We start from the raw sequence: 19,727 nt of genomic DNA, 5'->3' as shown, positions 1-19,727 counted from the left end.
AAAGCATCCACCTCTGCTCAAGTGATTTTTCTTTGGATCTCTGGATGCAGACAGAACAAACACAAGTGATCGATCATTGGGATTGCAAGTAATGAACCTGACTTCTACCCTTTAAGAAAAGAAACTTTCTATTGTTTCAATTAAGATTGCTGAAAATGGCATCTGAGAGGAAGTGAAAGTTGGAAGTTGTTTGTGTAATCAAGTGGAGAGTGTATTTGTGGACTGTTAAAGTGGTAGCTCTCCTATATTGAAAGGAAGATAGAAGATAGAAAAAGTTTTTTTTTATTTTACATCCTTGATTCTGACTTTATAACTGAACTTTAATTTGGAATTTGAAATGGCTTCTAAACCACCTAAGCCTACAACAAGAAGGGGATCTGAAGTGGATATGGAAGATATGTTTAAAGAACAGACAAAAATATTTGAAGAAAGGCTTAAAGAAGTTATGAATCATATTGAACTGACTAGAGAGGAAATGAAAGAAAATAATAAAAAAAATAAGAGAAGATATTTTGATGGCTTTTCAAGGTTTGGAAAAATATTTGGAGGTTTTGGAAAAGAAATGAAAGAAATTAATCAATCTAATCAGCATTTGGAAAATAAAACAGAACAATTGCAAATAAAAGTGGACAAAAATGAAGATCAGGTGGTGGTGTTACAATACAAGGCGATGGAAGGGGCTTTGAGAATCAGAGGCTTGCAGGAAAAAAAAGATGAGGACCTTAAGAAAATTTTATCAGAGGCTTTGGCTGAAAGTTTAGGACTTGATCCACAAGAGATTGCTTTTCAAATTGACAAAGTATATAGGGTTAACTCATGGATTGCTAGACAAAAAAAATTGCCAAGAGATATTGTGGTTTATTTCTTGACAAGAACAATGAGAAATCAAATTCTGCAAGCCACATATCAGAAAAAGTTGCAAATAGCAGAACAAGAGGTGATGGTTCTGAAAGAGATTCCCCCTAAGATGTTAAAAGACAGGAAAGAGTTTATATTTTTTACACAAGAGCTCAAGAATCATCAGATTCAATTTAGATGGGAAGTTTCAGCTGGTCTCACGATGTTTTTTCAGGGAAGGAGATATCATATTGAAACTGTGTTGAAAGCGAAAGATTTCCTTTTCAATGTGCTGAAAGTTGATCCCGAAGCAACAGGTAAAAGCCCACAAGAGAGGCAAATGATTATGGAAGCTGACGTGGCTCCTTTGATGTTATTATCTCAAGAACAGCCACAAGAACAAAGGATGACAAGGGCGGCTACTAAGCGTAAAGAAAAGGAGGATTAACTTCAAAGTAAAAATCAAGATTCTACTACAGAAGCAGAAGCAGTGGGAGGAGCGAGGCCAAAGACTAAGGGGAATGAGAATCTTCAGCTGATTGCTCAAAAGCTTCGCGAGGCCACAGATGGCAAATAAATTCTTGACTTGGAATGTTAATGGTTTGAATTCAGAGCAGAAAAGAAGAAAAATATTTCATTATTTGAGACAATTTAAAAATGATGTGATTTATTTACAAGAGACACATATTAAACTATCAGATCAAAAATACCTAATAAACTCAAAATTAGGTAAACACTTTGTTGCTTCAGCTTTGGATAAGAAAAATGGTAGAGTGGTATATTTGAGAAAAGATATACCAGCCAAATTAATTGAAGCAGATATCCAAGGGAGATATATCACTATTGAACTTGTATTAGAAGGAAAAAAGACACTCTTGATTGGTACGCACCTAATCAGCAACAAGAAAAATTCTATAGGATGTTGCATGATAAACTGACTCTTTGGGATTATAAATTGTTTATTATATTAGGGGATTGTAATAGATACCCGAAAGGATAAGAGAATTCTCTCTAAGAAAATTCCTACACATGCAAAGCTGCCCAAATCTTTTTTTGAGATGATGCAAGAGTTTGAGTTGAGAGATGTATGGAGAATGTGGAATATTGAAGATAGATTTTACTTTTTTTTCTGGTAGGCATCAATCATTTTCACGTATTGATTTTATATTAATCACTAATTATTTGCTTCTTAGGGTGAAGAAAACGAAGATATTTCCAAGGTGTTTATCTGACCATAGTTCAGTATGGTTGGAATTGCAACAAGAAAAAGGTGGTAGAAAATCCTGGAGAATAAATGAAAATTTGTTTAAATATGAAGATAATGTAAATCAATGTAAAAAACAAATGAAAGAATTTTTTGATGATAATTTGAATAGGGGAACATCAATAGAAATGGTTTGGAAAAATATTTGAAGAAAGGTTTAAAGAAGTTATGAATCATATTGAACTGACTAGAGAGGAAATGAAAGAAAATAATAAAAAATAAGAGATGATATTTTGATGGCTTTTCAAGGTTTGGAAAAATATTTGAAGAAAGGTTTAAAGAAGTTATGAATCATATTGAACTGACTAGAGAGGAAATGAAAGAAAATAATAAAAAATAAGAGATGATATTTTGATGGCTTTTCAAGGTTTGGAAAAATATTTGAAGAAAGGTTTAAAGAAGTTATGAATCATATTGAACTGACTAGAGAGGAAATGAAAGAAAATAATAAAAAATAAGAGATGATATTTTGATGGCTTTTCAAGGTTTGGAAAAATATTTGGAGGTTTTGGAAAAGAAATGAAAGAAAATAATAAAAAATAAGAGATGATATTTTGATGGCTTTTCAAGGTTTGGAAAAATATTTCATTATTTGAGACAATTTAAAAATGATGTGATTTATTTACAAGAGACACATATTAAACTATCAGATCAAAAATACCTAATAAACTCAAAATTAGGTAAACACTTTGTTGCTTCAGCTTTGGATAAGAAAAATGGTAGAGTGGTATATTTGAGAAAAGATATACCAGCCAAATTAATTGAAGCAGATATCCAAGGGAGATATATCACTATTGAACTTGTATTAGAAGGAAAAAAGACACTCTTGATTGGTACGCACCTAATCAGCAACAAGAAAAATTCTATAGGATGTTGCATGATAAACTGACTCTTTGGGATTATAAATTGTTTATTATATTAGGGGATTGTAATAGATACCGAAGGATAAGAGAATTCTCTAAGAAAATTCCTACACATGCAAAGCTGCCCAAATCTTTTTGAGATGATGGAAGATTTTGAGTTGAGAGATGTATGGAGAATGTGGAATATTGAAGATAGATTTTACTTTTTTCTGGTAGGCATCAATCTTTTCACGTATTGATTTTATATTAATCACTAATTATTTGCTTCTTAGGGTGAAGAAAACGAAGATATTTCAAGGTTTGGAAAAATATTTGAAGAAAGGTTTAAAGAAGTTATGAATCATATTGAACTGACTAGAGAGGAAATGAAAGAAAATAATAAAAAATAAGAGAAGATATTTTGATGGCTTTTCAAGGTTTGGAAAAATATTTGAAGAAAGGTTTAAAGAAGTTATGAATCGTATTGAAACTGTGTTGAATGCGAAAGATTTCCTTTTCAATGTGCTGAAAGTTGATCCCGAAGCAACAGATAAAAGCCCACAAGAGAGGCAAATGAGTATGGAAGCTGACGTGGCCCCTTTGATGTTATTATCCCAAGAACAGCCACAAGAACAAAGGATGACAAGGGCGGTTACTAAACATAAAGAAAAGGAGGATCAACTTCAAAGTAAAAGTCAAGATTCTACTGCAGATGCAGAAGCAGTGGGAGGAGCGAGGCCAAAGACTAAGGGGAATGAGAATCTTCAGCTGATTGCTCAAAAGCTTCGCGAGGCCACAGATGGCAAATAAATTCTTGACTTGGAATGTTAATGGTTTGAATTCAGAGCAGAAAAGAAGAAAAATATTTCATTATTTGAGACAATTTAAAAATGATGTGATTTATTTACAAGAGACACATATTAAACTATCAGATCAAAAATACCTAATAAACTCAAAATTAGGTAAACACTTTGTTGCTTCAGCTTTGGATAAGAAAAATGGTAGAGTGGTATATTTGAGAAAAGATATACCAGCCAAATTAATTGAAGCAGATATCCAAGGGAGATATATCACTATTGAACTTGTATTAGAAGGAAAAAAGACACTCTTGATTGGTACGCACCTAATCAGCAACAAGAAAAATTCTATAGGATGTTGCATGATAAACTGACTCTTTGGGATTATAAATTGTTTATTATATTAGGGGATTGTAATAGATACCCGAAAGGATAAGAGAATTCTCTCTAAGAAAATTCCTACACATGCAAAGCTGCCCAAATCTTTTTTTGAGATGATGCAAGAGTTTGAGTTGAGAGATGTATGGAGAATGTGGAATATTGAAGATAGATTTTACTTTTTTTTCTAATAGGCATCAATCTTTTTCACGGATTGATTTTATATTAATCACTAATGATTTGCTTCTTAGGGTGAAGAAAATGAAGATATTTCCAAGGTGTTTATCTGACCATAGTCCAGTATGGTTGGAATTGCAACAAGAAAAAGGTGGTAGAAAATCCTGGAGAATAAATGAAAATTTGTTTAGATATGAAGATAATGTAAATCAATGTAAAAAACAAATGAAAGAATTTTTTGATGATAATTTGAATAGGAGAACATCAATAGAAATGGTTTGGGGCGCGAGTAAGGCCTTTATGAGAGGAGTCTTAATATATATTAATAATAAACAGAGAAGTAAACAACAAAAACAGCGTAGGTATTTAGAAGAGGAAATCCAAAAGAAACAACAATTATTAATACATAATCCACATGATCAAAAACTAAAAGATGCAATAAAAATACTACAGAGTCAATTTAATATGATAATGGCAGACCAGGTGGCAACAAACATACAGTATGCTAAACATAATACTTTTTGTAACACAAATAGACCTGGTAGGTGGTTAGCATATATCTTAAGGAAAAAACAAAAAGCACGTCTTATAGAAAAAATAGAATATAAAGGTAAAGAGAGATATCAACAGGATAAAATTAAAAAAGCTTTTTAAGAATATTATACAAATTTATATGCTAAAGATACAATCTTGAACATGGATATTGATAAATATTAAAGGTTTAACCTTAGAACAAAGGGAAGAATTAAATCGGCCTATAACTTCTGAAGAAATTATTTTTACAATAAAACAATTAAAAATGGGGAAAAAACCCGGTACGGATGGACTTACAGCAATTTATTATAAAAATTTATAAGGTAGGTAAAATGAGGACCCAGATTGTTGGGGGGGCAATAAGTTGACTTTGTAAAAATATACAAATAGAATGAGACTATTGCCTTATACACTGTAAGCTGCCCTGAGTCTTCGGAGAAGGGCGGGGTATAAATGAAAAAAAAACAAAAACAGAATGAGAATAAGGTCCACTTAAGAAATTATTTAATCAGATACAATTAGGAGAGGGAATACCCCGATCATGGAAAACTGCTTTCATTTCATTGATACCAAAAGAAAGAACAGGATTGCTCTAAACCTGGGAATTATAGGCTGATTTCACTTTTGAATAATGATTATAAGATTTTTGCTAAAATAATAGCGAATAGATTAATGTTAGTTCTGCAACAAAGAATTCATACTGATCAATCTGGATTTATAAAGGGCAGGCAGATGAGGAATAATGTTAGACAGGTTGTAAATTTATTGGAATATTTAGAAAAGAACAATCAGATCTCTGCAGCATTTATTTTTTTGGATGCAGAGAAAGCCTTTGATAGCCTGAATTGGGAATTTTTATTTAAATTAATAGATAAAATGCAATTGGGGATTGTTTTATGAGAATAATTAGAGCAAACAGAACAGATAATAGTTAATGGTAGTTTGACAGAAGTTTTTAAGATTGCAAAAGGAACAAGACAGGGGTGCCCCTATCACCATTATTGTTTATTCTAACTCTGGAGCCATTACTGGATAAAATAAGAGAGGTAAAGGAGATAGAGGGAATTAAAATTAGACAACATGAATATAAAGTGAGAGCATTTGCTGATGATTTGGTGATTATTTTGTCAAATCCTATAAACTCAAGTGTATATTTGTTGGAAATAATTGATCAATATGGAAAAGTTTCAGGGTTTAAGGTAAATCAGAATAAAACAAAAGTGCTAACAAAAAATATGACTAGACAACAGAAAGAAAAATTAGAGGAAACAACAGAATTTGAAATTGTAAAAAAGGTTAAATACCTAGGGGTTTATATTACTTCTTCAAGTGTGAAATTGTATAAGAATAACTTTGAGGTATTATAGCAAAAAGTTGAGAAGGAAATGCTCGGCTGGAAAAAATTACAATTATCATTATTGGGGAGAATAGCAGCCATTAAAATGAATGTTTTACCTAGATTTTTATTTTTGTTTCAGATGATACCAATAATTAAGAAAGATAAAAATTTGGAAGAATGGCAGATTGGAATTAATAAATTTATATGGGAAGGTAAAAAAGTGAGAGTTAAAATGAAAATAATTCAAGACATTAAACCTATAATCAAATATCATAGTGGCATTTCTCTGAAGTGTGAATGTTTTAAATGAATGGAGATTTAAAATTCTCTTTCTACCCATCTTTTTTTTAAATGGACTGTTTTGAATTTACTATTTAAATGCTGACTTTACTTATGTCCTGCATTGAAAGGATTTCTTGGATAGCCGTATAAAAACATACCTGGCTAATGAATTAATAGTAGGCTGACCTCTTGAGTAAGTTAAAGCTGTGCAGGTCTCTCTATTTCACCCCATTACTTTATTATGGCAGATCCTTTCTGCCTCTGTGTCAAGAGAAGGAAGAGTTTCATTTGTTGTCATGCTGAGTTTTAGAGTAGGCCAAATCAGCATGAGTAGCATCTGCCTGCTCTAAAGCTCAGTGAATTATGAAAGACACTTCCTCTTTCTTCCAAGTTATGACAGAGATTGATTTTTCTCATGTTGTGCTGAACAGGCGCCTCATCATATCATATTTGTAGAAGGCTAAGGAAATGGCAGAACTACTAGACATGCTGTAGGCTCAGAACATTCATGAATTTTCCCTCAGAATCTAGAAACAACCCAGAAGACAAAACCTGTGTAGGCAGCTTATCTAACCATATTCCTTTTGGAGCAATATTTGTTGTCACAGGATAGATTGTGCAACTTTTTTTTAATTTTTTTAAAAAAATCAAAGTGTCACTAGTTCTATATCTTGAAAGGAAGACTATATCACCTATGAAAAAAGAATAGTTTATACTTCTGTACCTTTTTTTCTTCACAAGAGACATCAATTTAATACAGATTCTACAGCAGGCATGCCTCTTCCCCTATCCAGTGGCTGGACAACACAATTCTACTGCCATTTTGCCTTGAGTGTTTATGGCAGACTTCTTAGAATTATGATCTCATGGAAGTAGGTCAACATATTTTATTGCTAACTCAAGCATAGGAGGAATGAACTGAGAAAGAAATCATAAGCAGCTTTGTGATCCTCTTCCTTTAGTCCAGGAATGGACAACCTGAGATCCACAAGTCCAGTGCACCCAAATTTCCTTTTCTGCCCTGGGATCTGTGACTTCCTACAGCATCTGAAAAACATACAAAACTGCAGAGACTTGGCTATGTTGTTCATTAGAAGTCAAGACTGACACAAAGGCAAGAACAGAACAGAATAGAATTCTTTATTGGCCAAGTGTGATTGGACACACAAGAAATTTGTCTTTGGTGCATATGGTCTCAGTGTACATAAAAAGACAAGATACATTCATTAAGAATCACAAGGCACAACACCTGGTGACAGTCATACAGTACAATAAGCAATCAAATCATACTAGGAAACAATCAATATCAATATAAATTACAAAGATATAAGCAACAAGTTACAGTCATGCAGTCACAAGTGGGAGGAGATGGGTGACAGGAATGATGAGAAGGCCAATAGCAATAGTAATGCAGCCTTAGTGAATAGTTTGACAGTTTGAGAAAATTATTTGTTTAGCAGAGTAATGGTGTTCGGGGAAAAACTGTTACTGTATCTAGTTATTTATTTTATTTATTTAATTAATTAATTAATTAATTAATTAATTAATTTGTCACACAGTATATATAAGCGTAAGCATGAAATAACTATACAGTATATAAGTATATATATAAGTATGAGTATGTAATAACTAAATTAATTGGATATAACGAAAGGAAACAATAGGACAGAAACGGTAGGCACGCTTGTGCTCTTATGCATGCCCCTTACAGACCTCTTAGGAATGGGGTTAGGTCAATAGTAGACAGTTTTTGGTTAAAGCTTTTGGGATTTTGAGAAGAGACCACAAAGTCAGGTTGTATATTCCAAGTGTTAATAACTCTGTTTCAGAAGTCATATTTTCTGCAATCAAGATTGAAGCAGTTAACATTAAGTTTAAATCTATTGTTTGCTCTTATATTATTGCGATTGAAGCTGAAGTAGTCTTTGAGAGGAAGGACATTGCAATAGATGATTCGATGAGTTAAGCATAGGTCTTGTCAGAGTTGGCGGAGTTCTAAGTTTTCTAAACCCAGGATTTCAAGTCTGGTGGTTTAAGGTATTTTGTTGTTTACAGAGGAGCGGAGAACTCTTCTTGTAAAATATTTCTGGACACGTTCAATTGTGTTGATGTCAGAAATGTGGTATGGGTTCCAGACAGGTGAGCTGTATTTAAGAATAGGTCTAGCAAATGTTTTGTATGCTCTGGTTAGTAGTGTAGAGTTTTTGGAAAAGAAGCTACGCAAAATTAGGTTTACAACTCTTAGAGCCTTTTTTGCTATGTAGTTGCAGTGGGCTTTGGCACTTAGATCATTTGATATGAAAACTCCAAAGTCTTTAATAGGGTGGGAGTCATCTGTAAGGTAATGTCCATCAAGCTTGTACTTAGTATTTTGGTTCTTTTTTCCAATATGTAAAACTGAGCATTTGCTGGTAGAGATTTGGAGTTGGCAAGTTTTAGACCATTCAGATTCAAAATCAAGGTCTTTTTGAAGGGTAGTAGTATTGTTGGTGGTGTTAAATAGTTTGACATCATCAGCAAAGAGAACACAATAACTTGAGATATTGTCACAGAGATCATTTATGTATAGTATGAAGAACGTTGGTCCAAGAATGCCTTTTTTTTTACTTTTTTTGCCATCACTTCTTAATCTCTTCTGCCTTTGTTTGGTCCCTGCCATTTTGATCCTTTATTATGCCCATCTTTGCATGAAGTATTCCCTTCATATCTCCAATTTTCTTGAAGAGATCTCCGGTCCTTCCTATTCTATTGTTTTCTTCTATTTCTTTGCATTCTTCATGTTAGAAGGCATTCTTATCTCTTCTAGCTATTCTCTGGAATTCTGCATTCAATTGGGTGTATCTTTCTCTTTCTCCCTTGCCTTTTGCTTCCCTTCTTTCCTCAGCTATTTGCAAAGCTTCCTCAGACAGTCATTTTGCTTTCTTGCCTTTCTTTTTCTTTGGGATGGTTTTCTACAATGTTGCGAACCTCCGTCCATAGTTCTTCAGGTACTCTGTCTATCAGATGTAAATCTATTAAATCTATTTTTCACCTCTACTGTATATTCATCAGGGATATGATTTAGTTCATACCTGAGTGGCCTAGTGCTTTTGCCTATTTTCTTCAATTTATGTCTAAATTTTGCAACGAGATGCTCAGGATTTGAGCCACAGTCAACTCCTGGTCTTGTTTTTACTGACTGTATAGAACTTCTCCATCTTTGGCTACAGAGCACATAGTAAATCTGATTTTTGTTTTGGTGATGTTCATAATATTATGTAGCATCATTAGGAGAATATAAAGCTGTGAAAAATTTAAGTTAAACTGGTTGAGGATAAATAAATATAAAAATAAAGTTTTCTTTAAAAGTAGTACTAGACTTTAATTCTTTTTTAAAGAGAAAGTTTTTTAAAAAAGTACAAATCTATTCATTTCATAGTTCATAGATCACAAACCTTCAGTCTGCGATCTTGGTCACCACTGCAAAGGGAATTTACAGACACCTTAAATGCCTTCCAAGCTGGGTTTAAGTTATTCATCACCACCTAGAAATTAAAGGAAAAGAATAAGCTTATTTCAACCTAAAACGCAAAGCTATAATAATGATTTAAAATAGTATTTTATTATAAATACATTTTTAAATTGGCAAGAATAATTAAGCTTTACGAATAGTTAAGCATGGTATCTTTGCCTACACTTTTTGATGTACTTTTTGAATGTTTTTTTCTTGCCAATAGAGAACATGGTTGGTAAGCAATAGCTTTCACATTTGAGGTTCTTTGCAGGTCTTTTTTTGCCATTAGGCTCCTTTCCAAAGCACTTTAAAATCAGTAGGAATCTTTTTTTACTGATTTCCTTTGCTTTGGGTGAAACAAAAATAAAGAATACTGAATGAGAAAACAGGGGCTTTTCTATATACATTTGATTAAAAATTAAACACAAATAAAATAGTGAAAAAAGAGATTAAAAAATAAGTCTTCAAAAGCAGGGAAAGGAAATTTACTCCAGAATGAAAACAAATACTGGGAAGAAATGTATTCCCTTTATATAAAGTTTATAATCTGTTGGTGCATCTTATATCCCACTGATAAAACCAAGATGATTAGAATATTGGGGACACTCTGATATAAGAAAGCTAAGTGATGAACTGAAGAACACTAAGAAACACGTGGGAAACTTGGAAATATATCCCAATAAAACAGGATAAATATGTTTTTTGTAGTTGTGAACACAGTTCAAAAAATTTCCATTAGCCACAGAAGACATGACAGCAATGCATTTATATCATGGGAGATCTGAAGTTGAAATTTTAAATCACTAAAGCTTTTGGAGAAGTTAAGGTTTTTTAAAGGTGTAAAGGTTTATTTCATCAACTCTCTTTTCTCCTCCCCCTAAGATTTAAGCAGTCTAAGATGAATATTTTGCCACTATATTTTAGTAGTCCATTTCTGGGACATTCTGGAGGCCATAAAAATGGGGTTGAAGAATTACATGCAGTTTTTAGCCTAGGAAAGATATAGTTAAAGGTCATAATTATTTTAAAATATATATCATGATGTCACAGTTACCGGTGTATTATTCCAAAATATTCAAACTATAATGTAGATTCTAAGCACAAGGAAAATATTAGATTCTCGCAAGAAAGAGATGGCAGGAATTTTCAGCTCTTTATCCATCCAGCAAATCAATTACCAACAGCTCACCACCTGCCGAGCCTCGCTCTTTATAGCACTCCAGCATACAAGCCAGCCAATGACAGCATTTTAAAATGCTCGCCGCTGAATCAACCAATCAATGGCAGCTATGCAAATTGCATACATGCATAACGCCCCTCCCCTCCTAGAATAAAAATGTCCAAGCAATATCCAATAAAAAATATACAATCAGTGTCCAATAAAAGTAACATAATCCCACAGATAGGCGGGGCATCTAATTGTCCTACTGGGCCTGCACGATTCAGTTGTTCCCTGGCTTCCATCGAGTGAGGTTGGACCTATACCTCCTTCAGCCGGCAGCAATGGAAAAGCCTGGAACTCCCCCCTGCCGGTGCATTGCAGTTCCAGGCCCAGCATCGAGAGGGCTCTCTTCCTGGCTGCCCTGCGGGACCTCGTCAGACACAGATAAGTCTTGGTGTTCTCTCCCCGGAGTGTAGAGTAGGTTGTCCTGGTTGATGTCAGTCAGGACTGGTTCTCCATTGTTGGCATCCTTGTAATTGTAGGGTCCTCAGGGCAGAGATTCATGACAGTCAATGTTGCTTTCCTGGTTTTCTCTCTTGGTCCTCCTTAACTGGGACTCTCCCAACCAGGTTTAGAGTTGGTCAACATCTATCTCCACACTCGGCCATCATCCAGTTCCTTTATAGGACTTGGGTCCCGTAATGGCCATGACCCTACTGGCAATGAGATGGGAGGCCCTGTGTAGTTCTGAGCAAAGACCAGGTCATCTACCTCGAACACCCGGCTGGATTTGGTGGGACATGATGGTTTTCAGGGTGGTAGTTAGGATGAAGGTAGTCCAGCTGCGACCTCAGCTTGCATCCCATGAGTACTTCGGCTGGACTTCTGCTGGTGACAGCGCTGGGGGTGATATGTTCTCCAGAAGGAACTGGTCGATTTTCTCCTGCCAGTTCCCAGGTCCCATGTGGGTGAGGGCTTCTTTGGTCAGCCTCACCATTTGTTTGGCCTGCCCATTACTGGCCAGCTTGAAAGGTGCCACCAACACGTGCCTGATTCCTAGTCCCCACAAAAATGACTCCATTGAGAGAAGGGGCATGGCCAGCATTGTTGCGGGACGGCGATTCTCGGGGCTTCTCGAGGTTCCTAAGGATTGCCAATATTCCTGCCGTTTTGGGGATCATAGCTGTCCTGTAGAGACAGCGAAGAAAGGAGGCACAGATTGGCGCGAACAGGGAAGTGGCAAATTCCCTGGAGTGCCAACACCAGCCTTCGACCTGGAGGCATGGAAAGGCAGCCATTGAGCTGGGGTGACCACGCTAAAAGATTGGAGCAGGAGAGGTGACTGAATGGAGGATTCTTACCGGAAAAGTGATTTGCCATTATATAGATAAGAAGAAAAACCACTAAGGCTTGAAAGAAGTTTTTATTTTGAATCAGCGGCTAAATTGGCATGTGGAAGTACAAATAGAAGGGAAAAAAATGAACTTGGAAATTAAAGCCCCAGAAAAACTTTTCATCTGAATTTTAATTTGACTGTGGAAGAGACTAAATATTAAAAGGAATAAAAAACTGAAAGAAAACATCGTTTACTAATAAAAACTTAAGTCAGGAAATGATAAATTTGCTGGACTAATAACGGATACTTTGTAGCTGAAATATTTGTGAACAGGAAAGAACTATCTGCTGGAGGAAAGAAAGAAAGAAAGCTCTAGACCAGCGTGGGGAAAAAAGCATTGTTTGGACATCTGCTGTGAACTTGCAAAAGAAGTAGGGGGAGCAGAACAGATAAATACTTATTGAAATATTTTAAAGACATACTGGGTGGACTCTTCCAGAAATAAAGAAGAAAAGAAGAAAAAAAATATATGGACTTAAATTTTGGTTATAAATTGATTTAAAAAGTCTTTCTCCTTGTATTGAAAATATGGAAAATTGGGAAGAATTGTGGGAAATGCTTTTGATGATCCGAGAGTCTGTGAGACATATGGCTGGAAAAGAAATCAGTGAGGAGAGTACAAATGATAATACTGGGATTGATAGTGGAAAAGTAAAAATGAAGAGAAGGAAAGAAATTTTAAAAAAGAGAGGGGGGGAAAATGAAAAAGAAAAGATTGAAAAAGACAATTAAAAAATTGAAAAAGATAGTGAGAAAAATAGATGATTACACTGGGTTTAGCAGTGAACGACAAAAGAGAAGAGGAAGAAATAGAGAAAAATTGAGGGGGGACATCAAAAGTGTGACAACTAGAGAAAAGTGGAAAAGAAGGAAAAAGAAGGGGAGAAAGAAGAAAATGAAAGAAGGGAAGAAAGGGAGGAAAATACTGAGAAAAGGGGTCTGGGAGAGACTGAATGAAAATGGTTAGAGGTAGGAGAAAAATGGACAAAAGGAAAAAAAATTAAAGTAATGATAGATTTGCTTCCTTATCTTTCTTTGTGTGTGTGTGTGTGTGAGTTAATGCATGAAATAAGGGATGATCAAAAATCCAGCAGAGGAAATTTGGAATAGTATGGTTTATTAATGAAGATAATTGAATTTTAAGATGCAAAATGGGATAAAATTGAAATGTTAGTAAATGATGTATATTGTTGGAAGAAAATAATAAGTATTGAATTTTGAATAGAAATGTTAAGATAATAAGAGATGGAAAGTTATATTAACTGATTATATAATATAAATGGAATAAGATGAAGATAATGTTAAGGTTTAAACTATAGGAGAGGAGATTGGAAAAATATGTGTAATAATTAAGAGAATTGGGGATGTCTGGATATTAGAGAAATTGAAAATAGATACAGCAAGAGATAGAGATAAGGAGAGAGGTGCAAGGGAGAAAGAGGGAGAGAGAAAGAAGAAAGGGTAGAGGAGGGGAGGTAAGGTGAGGGAGATAAGTGTAGGAGAGAAGGTTAGAGGGTTGAAGTAGGGAGGAGGAGGAGAAGGGAAAGGGAAATAGGGAAGGAATAGGAGAGGAGGGGAGAAGAAAGTAGGAATGAAGAAAGGAGGGAAGGAAAGGTGCATAAGAAAAGGTTGCTGTGAAAGAAATGGAGAAATGACAATCCCAAAAATATTCAAAGAATAAAAATTGAAATAGTAAAAAAAAGGATAAGGAATGAAAGGGAATGAATATGAATAAAAATGGAGAAATTAGAAAACGAAGGGCGAAAAAAGATGTAATTTGATAAAGTAAGCAAAGAAATATTAGGAAAGGAATAAAAAGTTAGGCAAAAAATATATTTTGGCAAAAATTTTAATTAAGAAAAATATATTTGAATAGTTTGAAATGTATAAGATAAGGTCACTACATTGTTTATGAATTATGTTTGTGTGGAGGTGGGGGAAACAAAAAAATCAATAAAACTTCTACAAAAAAAATGACTCCATTGCCTTAGCGGTCAATTGCGGTCTGTTGTCTGTAACTAGGATATCAGGCAGCCCGTGTGTAGCAAACATCCTTCTCAGGGCCTTTATGGTCACTTTTGTTGTGCTGGTGGGCATGATGACAACCTCCAGCCACATGGAGTATGTGTCCACCATTATCAAGAAAGTTTATCCCCTGCATAGGTCTGGCAAAATCTATGTGTACCCTCAACCAGGGTCAGTTGGGTACCTCCCATTCTCTGGGGGTTGTTCAGGTGGTGCTGGCCGTGTTTCCTGGCATGGCATGCATGTTGCCACCCACTCTGCAATGGTCCATGTTGGGCCACCAGATGTAACTCCATGCCAATGCTTTCTTACGCCTGATGCCTGGGTGCCCAGTGTGTAATGTCTCCAGCACTTGCTTCCATAGGTTCTGGGGAACTAACACTCTCTCCTCCCATAGCAGGCACCCCTTCAAAACTGACAATTCCAGTTGCCTATTTTCAAAGTTCGCAAATTTGCTTCCCGCTTTTCCTTGCAGCCATCCCCTCAATACCCAATTCAAGACTTTAGATAGTACCTTGTCTTTCTTTGTATGTTCTGCAATCTCTGTGGAGGTGATGAGGCTGGTATCATCTGTGTCAATCAGCAAAACGTGGATGGTGGGTGCAGGGTCTTGCACAAATTCTGGTATTGGGCATTGGCTGAGGGCATCCGCATTGGTGATGCTTTAACCAGGGCGGTGTATGCGTTTGTAATTATATCCCATCAGAAAGATGGACCATCTAGTCGGTCTGGAGGATATAAAGGCTGGAATTTGTTGGTTTCCTGCAATGAAGCCCAGGAGTGGTTTGTGATCGGTGACGAGTTCAAATCTCTGGCCATATAGATATTCATGGAAATGCTTTATTCCCACAATGGCAGCCAAGGCTTCCTTGTCGAGTTGGCTGTAATTTCTCTCAGCTGGGGATAGTGTCTTTGAATAATAGGCTTTGGAGCCTCTGATCCACCTGGGAGCCTGTGGCTTAAAATGGCTCCGACTCCGAAAGGTGAAGCGTCGCAGGTCAATGATAGTGGAAGAGTTTTGGTGTATTGTATGAGGATGCTGTCGAATGATAGTAGGTCTTTCACCACTGTGAAGGCGTCATTCTCCTTCCGTCCCCAAGTCCACGCAGCCGTCTTCCCCAGGAGTCAATGGAGTGGCTCAGCAACAGTAGCCTTTTCTTTCAAAATAAATGCTATAAAAGTTCAATAATCCCCAAAAGGCTTGCAATTCTGATTTATTCCTGGAGGTTGGGTCTTTTTTGATGGTTTTTATTTTGGAGTTAGTGGGATGGATTCCCAAGCCATCAATAAAATACCCCAGGAATTCCACTTGGGTAACCCCGATTTTACATTTTTCCTTTTTTATTCTGAGACCTCTCTTTTGAAACCACCCCAGCATTTCCCATAGCCTGGCCATTAGTTGTTCCATTGACTCTCCTGATATGAGGACATCATCGAGGTAAGGAATGACTCCTGGGATACCTGGCAACAGTCTCTCCATCATACTTTGAAATAACCCCAGTGCCACACTGACTCTGAATGGCAGCCGTTTGCATTTAAATGCCCCCTGGTGGGTTACAATTGTTTGGGCATCTACAGTGGCTTCTTCCACAGGCAATTGCTGGTAGGCCTGTGCCAGGTCCAGCTTGGTGAATATCTTGCTCTTTCCTAAAGAATGCAACAAATGCTGCACTACTGGTATCGGATACACATACTGCTGAAGGGCCTTATTAATTGTGCACTTATAGTTCGTACACACACTGATTGACCCATCTGCTTCATTGGAGTGACTATTGGGGTCTCCAATGTGACATGATCAATTGGCTCTAGAACCCCCTGGGCAATTAGTCTATCTAACTGTTCATCGACCTTGGGCCATAAAGCAAATGGAACCCTGCAAAGCTTGAGTCTTATTGGGGTAATTTGGGGGTTTAGGTTAAATGATATGGGTTTCCCCGTATATTTACCAAGGCTCCCATCGAACACATCACCAAATTTGGTCAGCAGTTGGTCCAAGTCAGTCCCCTGGATCTGGTGCAATCCCGTGATGCCTAGCCCCAACAGTTTAAACCACTTGATGCCTAGCAAAGGGGGCCATTGCTAGAGACGACCGTTAGGGGTAGATGGCCATGGAATTCTTTGAACTGGACCCCGACCTCTACTTGTCCCAGTACACCGATAGAGTTTCCTTGGTAATCATTCAATCGGATATCCTGTGGTCTCAGTTGCCTTTTGGAGATCTTCGGTTTAAGCGCTGCAGGGTTTTCCATGATGCAATGGTGAAGAATGATCCAGTATCTAACTCCATTTGGCAGGGACTTCCCTCAATGGTTACAGTTACGTGGAATTTGTCCCCGTCGCAGGCATTGGAGTGACCCATGGTTGTTTGATGTATATCTTGATGATCTGGATAAAAGTCCTCTCAGTTTCTGTTTCTCTGGAGCCCCGGCCTTGTTGGTCCTTGCCTTCTGGGGGCTGATGGTGTTCTACTGGGGGGGGGGCAGGTTGAGTAGCCTGGCAAGCTTCGGCGATGGGGCCCTTCCACTGGCAATGGCAGCAAATGGTCTTTTTAAAATGGCAAGCCAATCTTGTGTGAAATCCCATGCATCCAGAACAACGGGGTTGTTGGAAGTCACCATTTCTGTGGCTTACCCATTTATCTGGATGCACTCGATGCACAGCATCATCTTCCACCCCATCCTCCTCCTCCTCTGAGGCTTCGATCCTAACTTCAGGCTGTCTGTAGTTCCGGGACCCTGCTGGCTCTCCTAATGTCCGCGGCAGAATTATTTGAGGTTTCGGCTGCTCTCGCTTCCTCAACAGCATCCTTAAAGGATACCCCCTCACCAGTAATTTCTTATGAAGGGTTAGTTCTCTCATTCCTAGGATGATGCGGTCTTTCATTATTTCTTTGGGACTGATAAACTAGCAGTTCAATGCGATTTCTCTCAGTTGTGCCATGGACTCATTGATCGTTTCCCCCTTGTGTTGGCGCTGCCAGTAAAACTCATGCCTGCTAACCATAGGGGTCATGGCTGGGGTGTAGTGGTCCTGCAATGTGCTCTGTAGCATCGTCTATGCATTGGACTTGATGCCGGTCGGAGAAACTAAGGTCTGTGCCATCTTGTAGACCTTCAGCCCACAGTAGGTCAGGAAGAGGGCTCTCTTGCAATTGTTTGGTAGGTCCTAGTAGTTGTTGGCTTCTAAAAGCATCCTGAAACGGCTCGTGTATGTGTGCCATTCTTCCATTTGGGGATCATAGGTTGCCGGTGCTGGCGAGGTCTGGGTAGCTCTCATTAGATTGGCTGAGGAGATTCTCTGAGAAGTAAAAAGGCCACAGCTATGATGAGATGATGGTCAGTTCCTCTGTTCTTCCTGGAATCCCCTCCTTGTCACCAAATGTTAGATTCTCTCAAGGAAGAGACGGGAGGAACTTTCAGTTCTTTATTCGTCCTGTAAATCAATTACCAACGGCCGGCATACAAGCCAGCCAATGACAGCATTTTAAAATTTCCACCACTGAATCAACCAATCAGCATTGGCTATGTAAATTGTGTACATACGTAATAGAAAATAACTTATATTAAATTTAAGAACAAACATTGTATTGGAAAACACTGTCTTAGAAAGTATCCTTCTGTTACACATTTGCAGTCCCCTTCTGTTACACATTTGTTACACATTTCCTTCTGCCATTTCCATAATGATTTTCTCTCATTTTCTTTGTCAACACTTAAGAAAACTCAGAATAAATATAGGAATTTTCCACATATTCTATCTTTGTCATATGATTTCAAATTTGAACACTGCTGGAATATTCAAGGATGTGTCCAATGACAATTGCCACAGTGCTATGTTAACAACAAAACAGCAATATCAAAGTAAAACAGTTGAAAGAAGTAATAGAACCAATAGTGCTTGGCAAGCAAATGTTTTAAGGATGGGAGTTGTCTACACTTTTTCCTTCTTGGGTCAGCTAAGGGAACAAAGAGGAAATCTTAGTTAGCTTGGAATACAAACTATATTTATGGAGAGACCATAAGGAAATGAGTTGCTCCCAACCTCATAGTGAGAGGATGGCATGCTCAGCAGCCATAGACTGAATTTCGGTAGATTAGAAGTGGGCATAAAATGGGTCAATTTTTATTATACAAAGCCATCTTGTAACATATATGTCTTTTCAGTTGGCATTTTGGTTTTGCGAATGAGAATGGGGACACATCTGGTCACTATTCCAATAGTTTTCTTTCCATTTAGACTGAAACAACTACTTTTCTGCTTAAATAAGTTTCCAGAGAGAAGATTTTGCTACAATAAATGTCTTTAACCACGTGTTAGAAATAATTTTTCCAGAGCACTGCTGGCAACATCACATTTACACTATCATGGAAGTAATACTGTGATTACAATATACTGTACTGTGCTCTGATCTTATCAATGGACAGAGAGACATTGATACAAAGAATGATTACACTTTTTAGCTATTTTATAATCCCTTGATTTTCATTTATGAGATTATTTTAGCAGAAAATGAGGAGAAAAGATGCATCAGTTTCAATGTGCTGTTTTTTACTATACAAAGTATGCATGCAATCCAAGAACAATTACATTTTCCATACCACTTGTACCAGTTGTGAGCTTTTCCAGATAGTATTTAAATGATTATTTATTCCTTCAGTATTGAAGCATTTGCTCATTATGCTATTGATGCAAAAGAATGACACAGCACAACTCCAAAGCTTCCCATTCCAGTTAAAATCAGGCTTTCACAATCCCTTTTGCTTTTAAAAGTCTGAAGAACTAACCACTCTTTCTGTTTTTGAGCAAACATTTTGACAGTGTAGTCAAATATTTTTAAAATCATTTACTTGTATTAAAGAAAGATACATATTATGTTATTTGTATGGTTCGCTTTTGAGTACACAATATATATATTTTTGCAACCAGAAGGAATGAACAGGAACTGCACTCTAGAGGAGGTCTAATACATTGCTTTTTATTCTGGTCATAATATATATTAGCGTTTCTCAGCTTTGGCAACATTAAATGTGTGAACTTCAACTCCCAGCTTTCTCTACCCCATCCTGGCTGGAGAATTCTTGAAGTTAAGAAGCCCACACATCTTAAAATTGAAAGACTGAGAAACATTGATCTAGATCAAGGGCCTCAGTTAGCAAGATGGTGAGCTTCCATTTATTTCAGTGGAAGTTTCCCATCCATGC

The 19,727-nt window shown here is 36.7% G+C and overlaps 1 protein-coding gene across 1 annotated transcript in view; it reads right to left on the bottom strand.

Moving 5' to 3' along the window:
* The window catches only part of CPNE4 (copine 4), a 479,775-nt gene that overhangs the window by 106,171 nt on the left and 353,877 nt on the right, over window positions 1-19,727 (bottom strand). Inside the window, exon 7 of the mRNA XM_058181101.1 lies at window positions 9,885-9,974. Within this exon, the coding sequence (XP_058037084.1) occupies window positions 9,885-9,974 (90 nt within the window). The remainder of the gene's footprint in view (window positions 1-9,884; window positions 9,975-19,727) is intronic.

This window comes from Ahaetulla prasina, chromosome 4 (genome assembly GCF_028640845.1).
Source record: "Ahaetulla prasina isolate Xishuangbanna chromosome 4, ASM2864084v1, whole genome shotgun sequence".
Lineage (NCBI taxonomy): Eukaryota > Metazoa > Chordata > Lepidosauria > Squamata > Colubridae > Ahaetulla > Ahaetulla prasina.
Note: the sequence above shows the minus strand (reverse complement) of the source record. Positions and strands in the feature narration are given on the sequence as shown.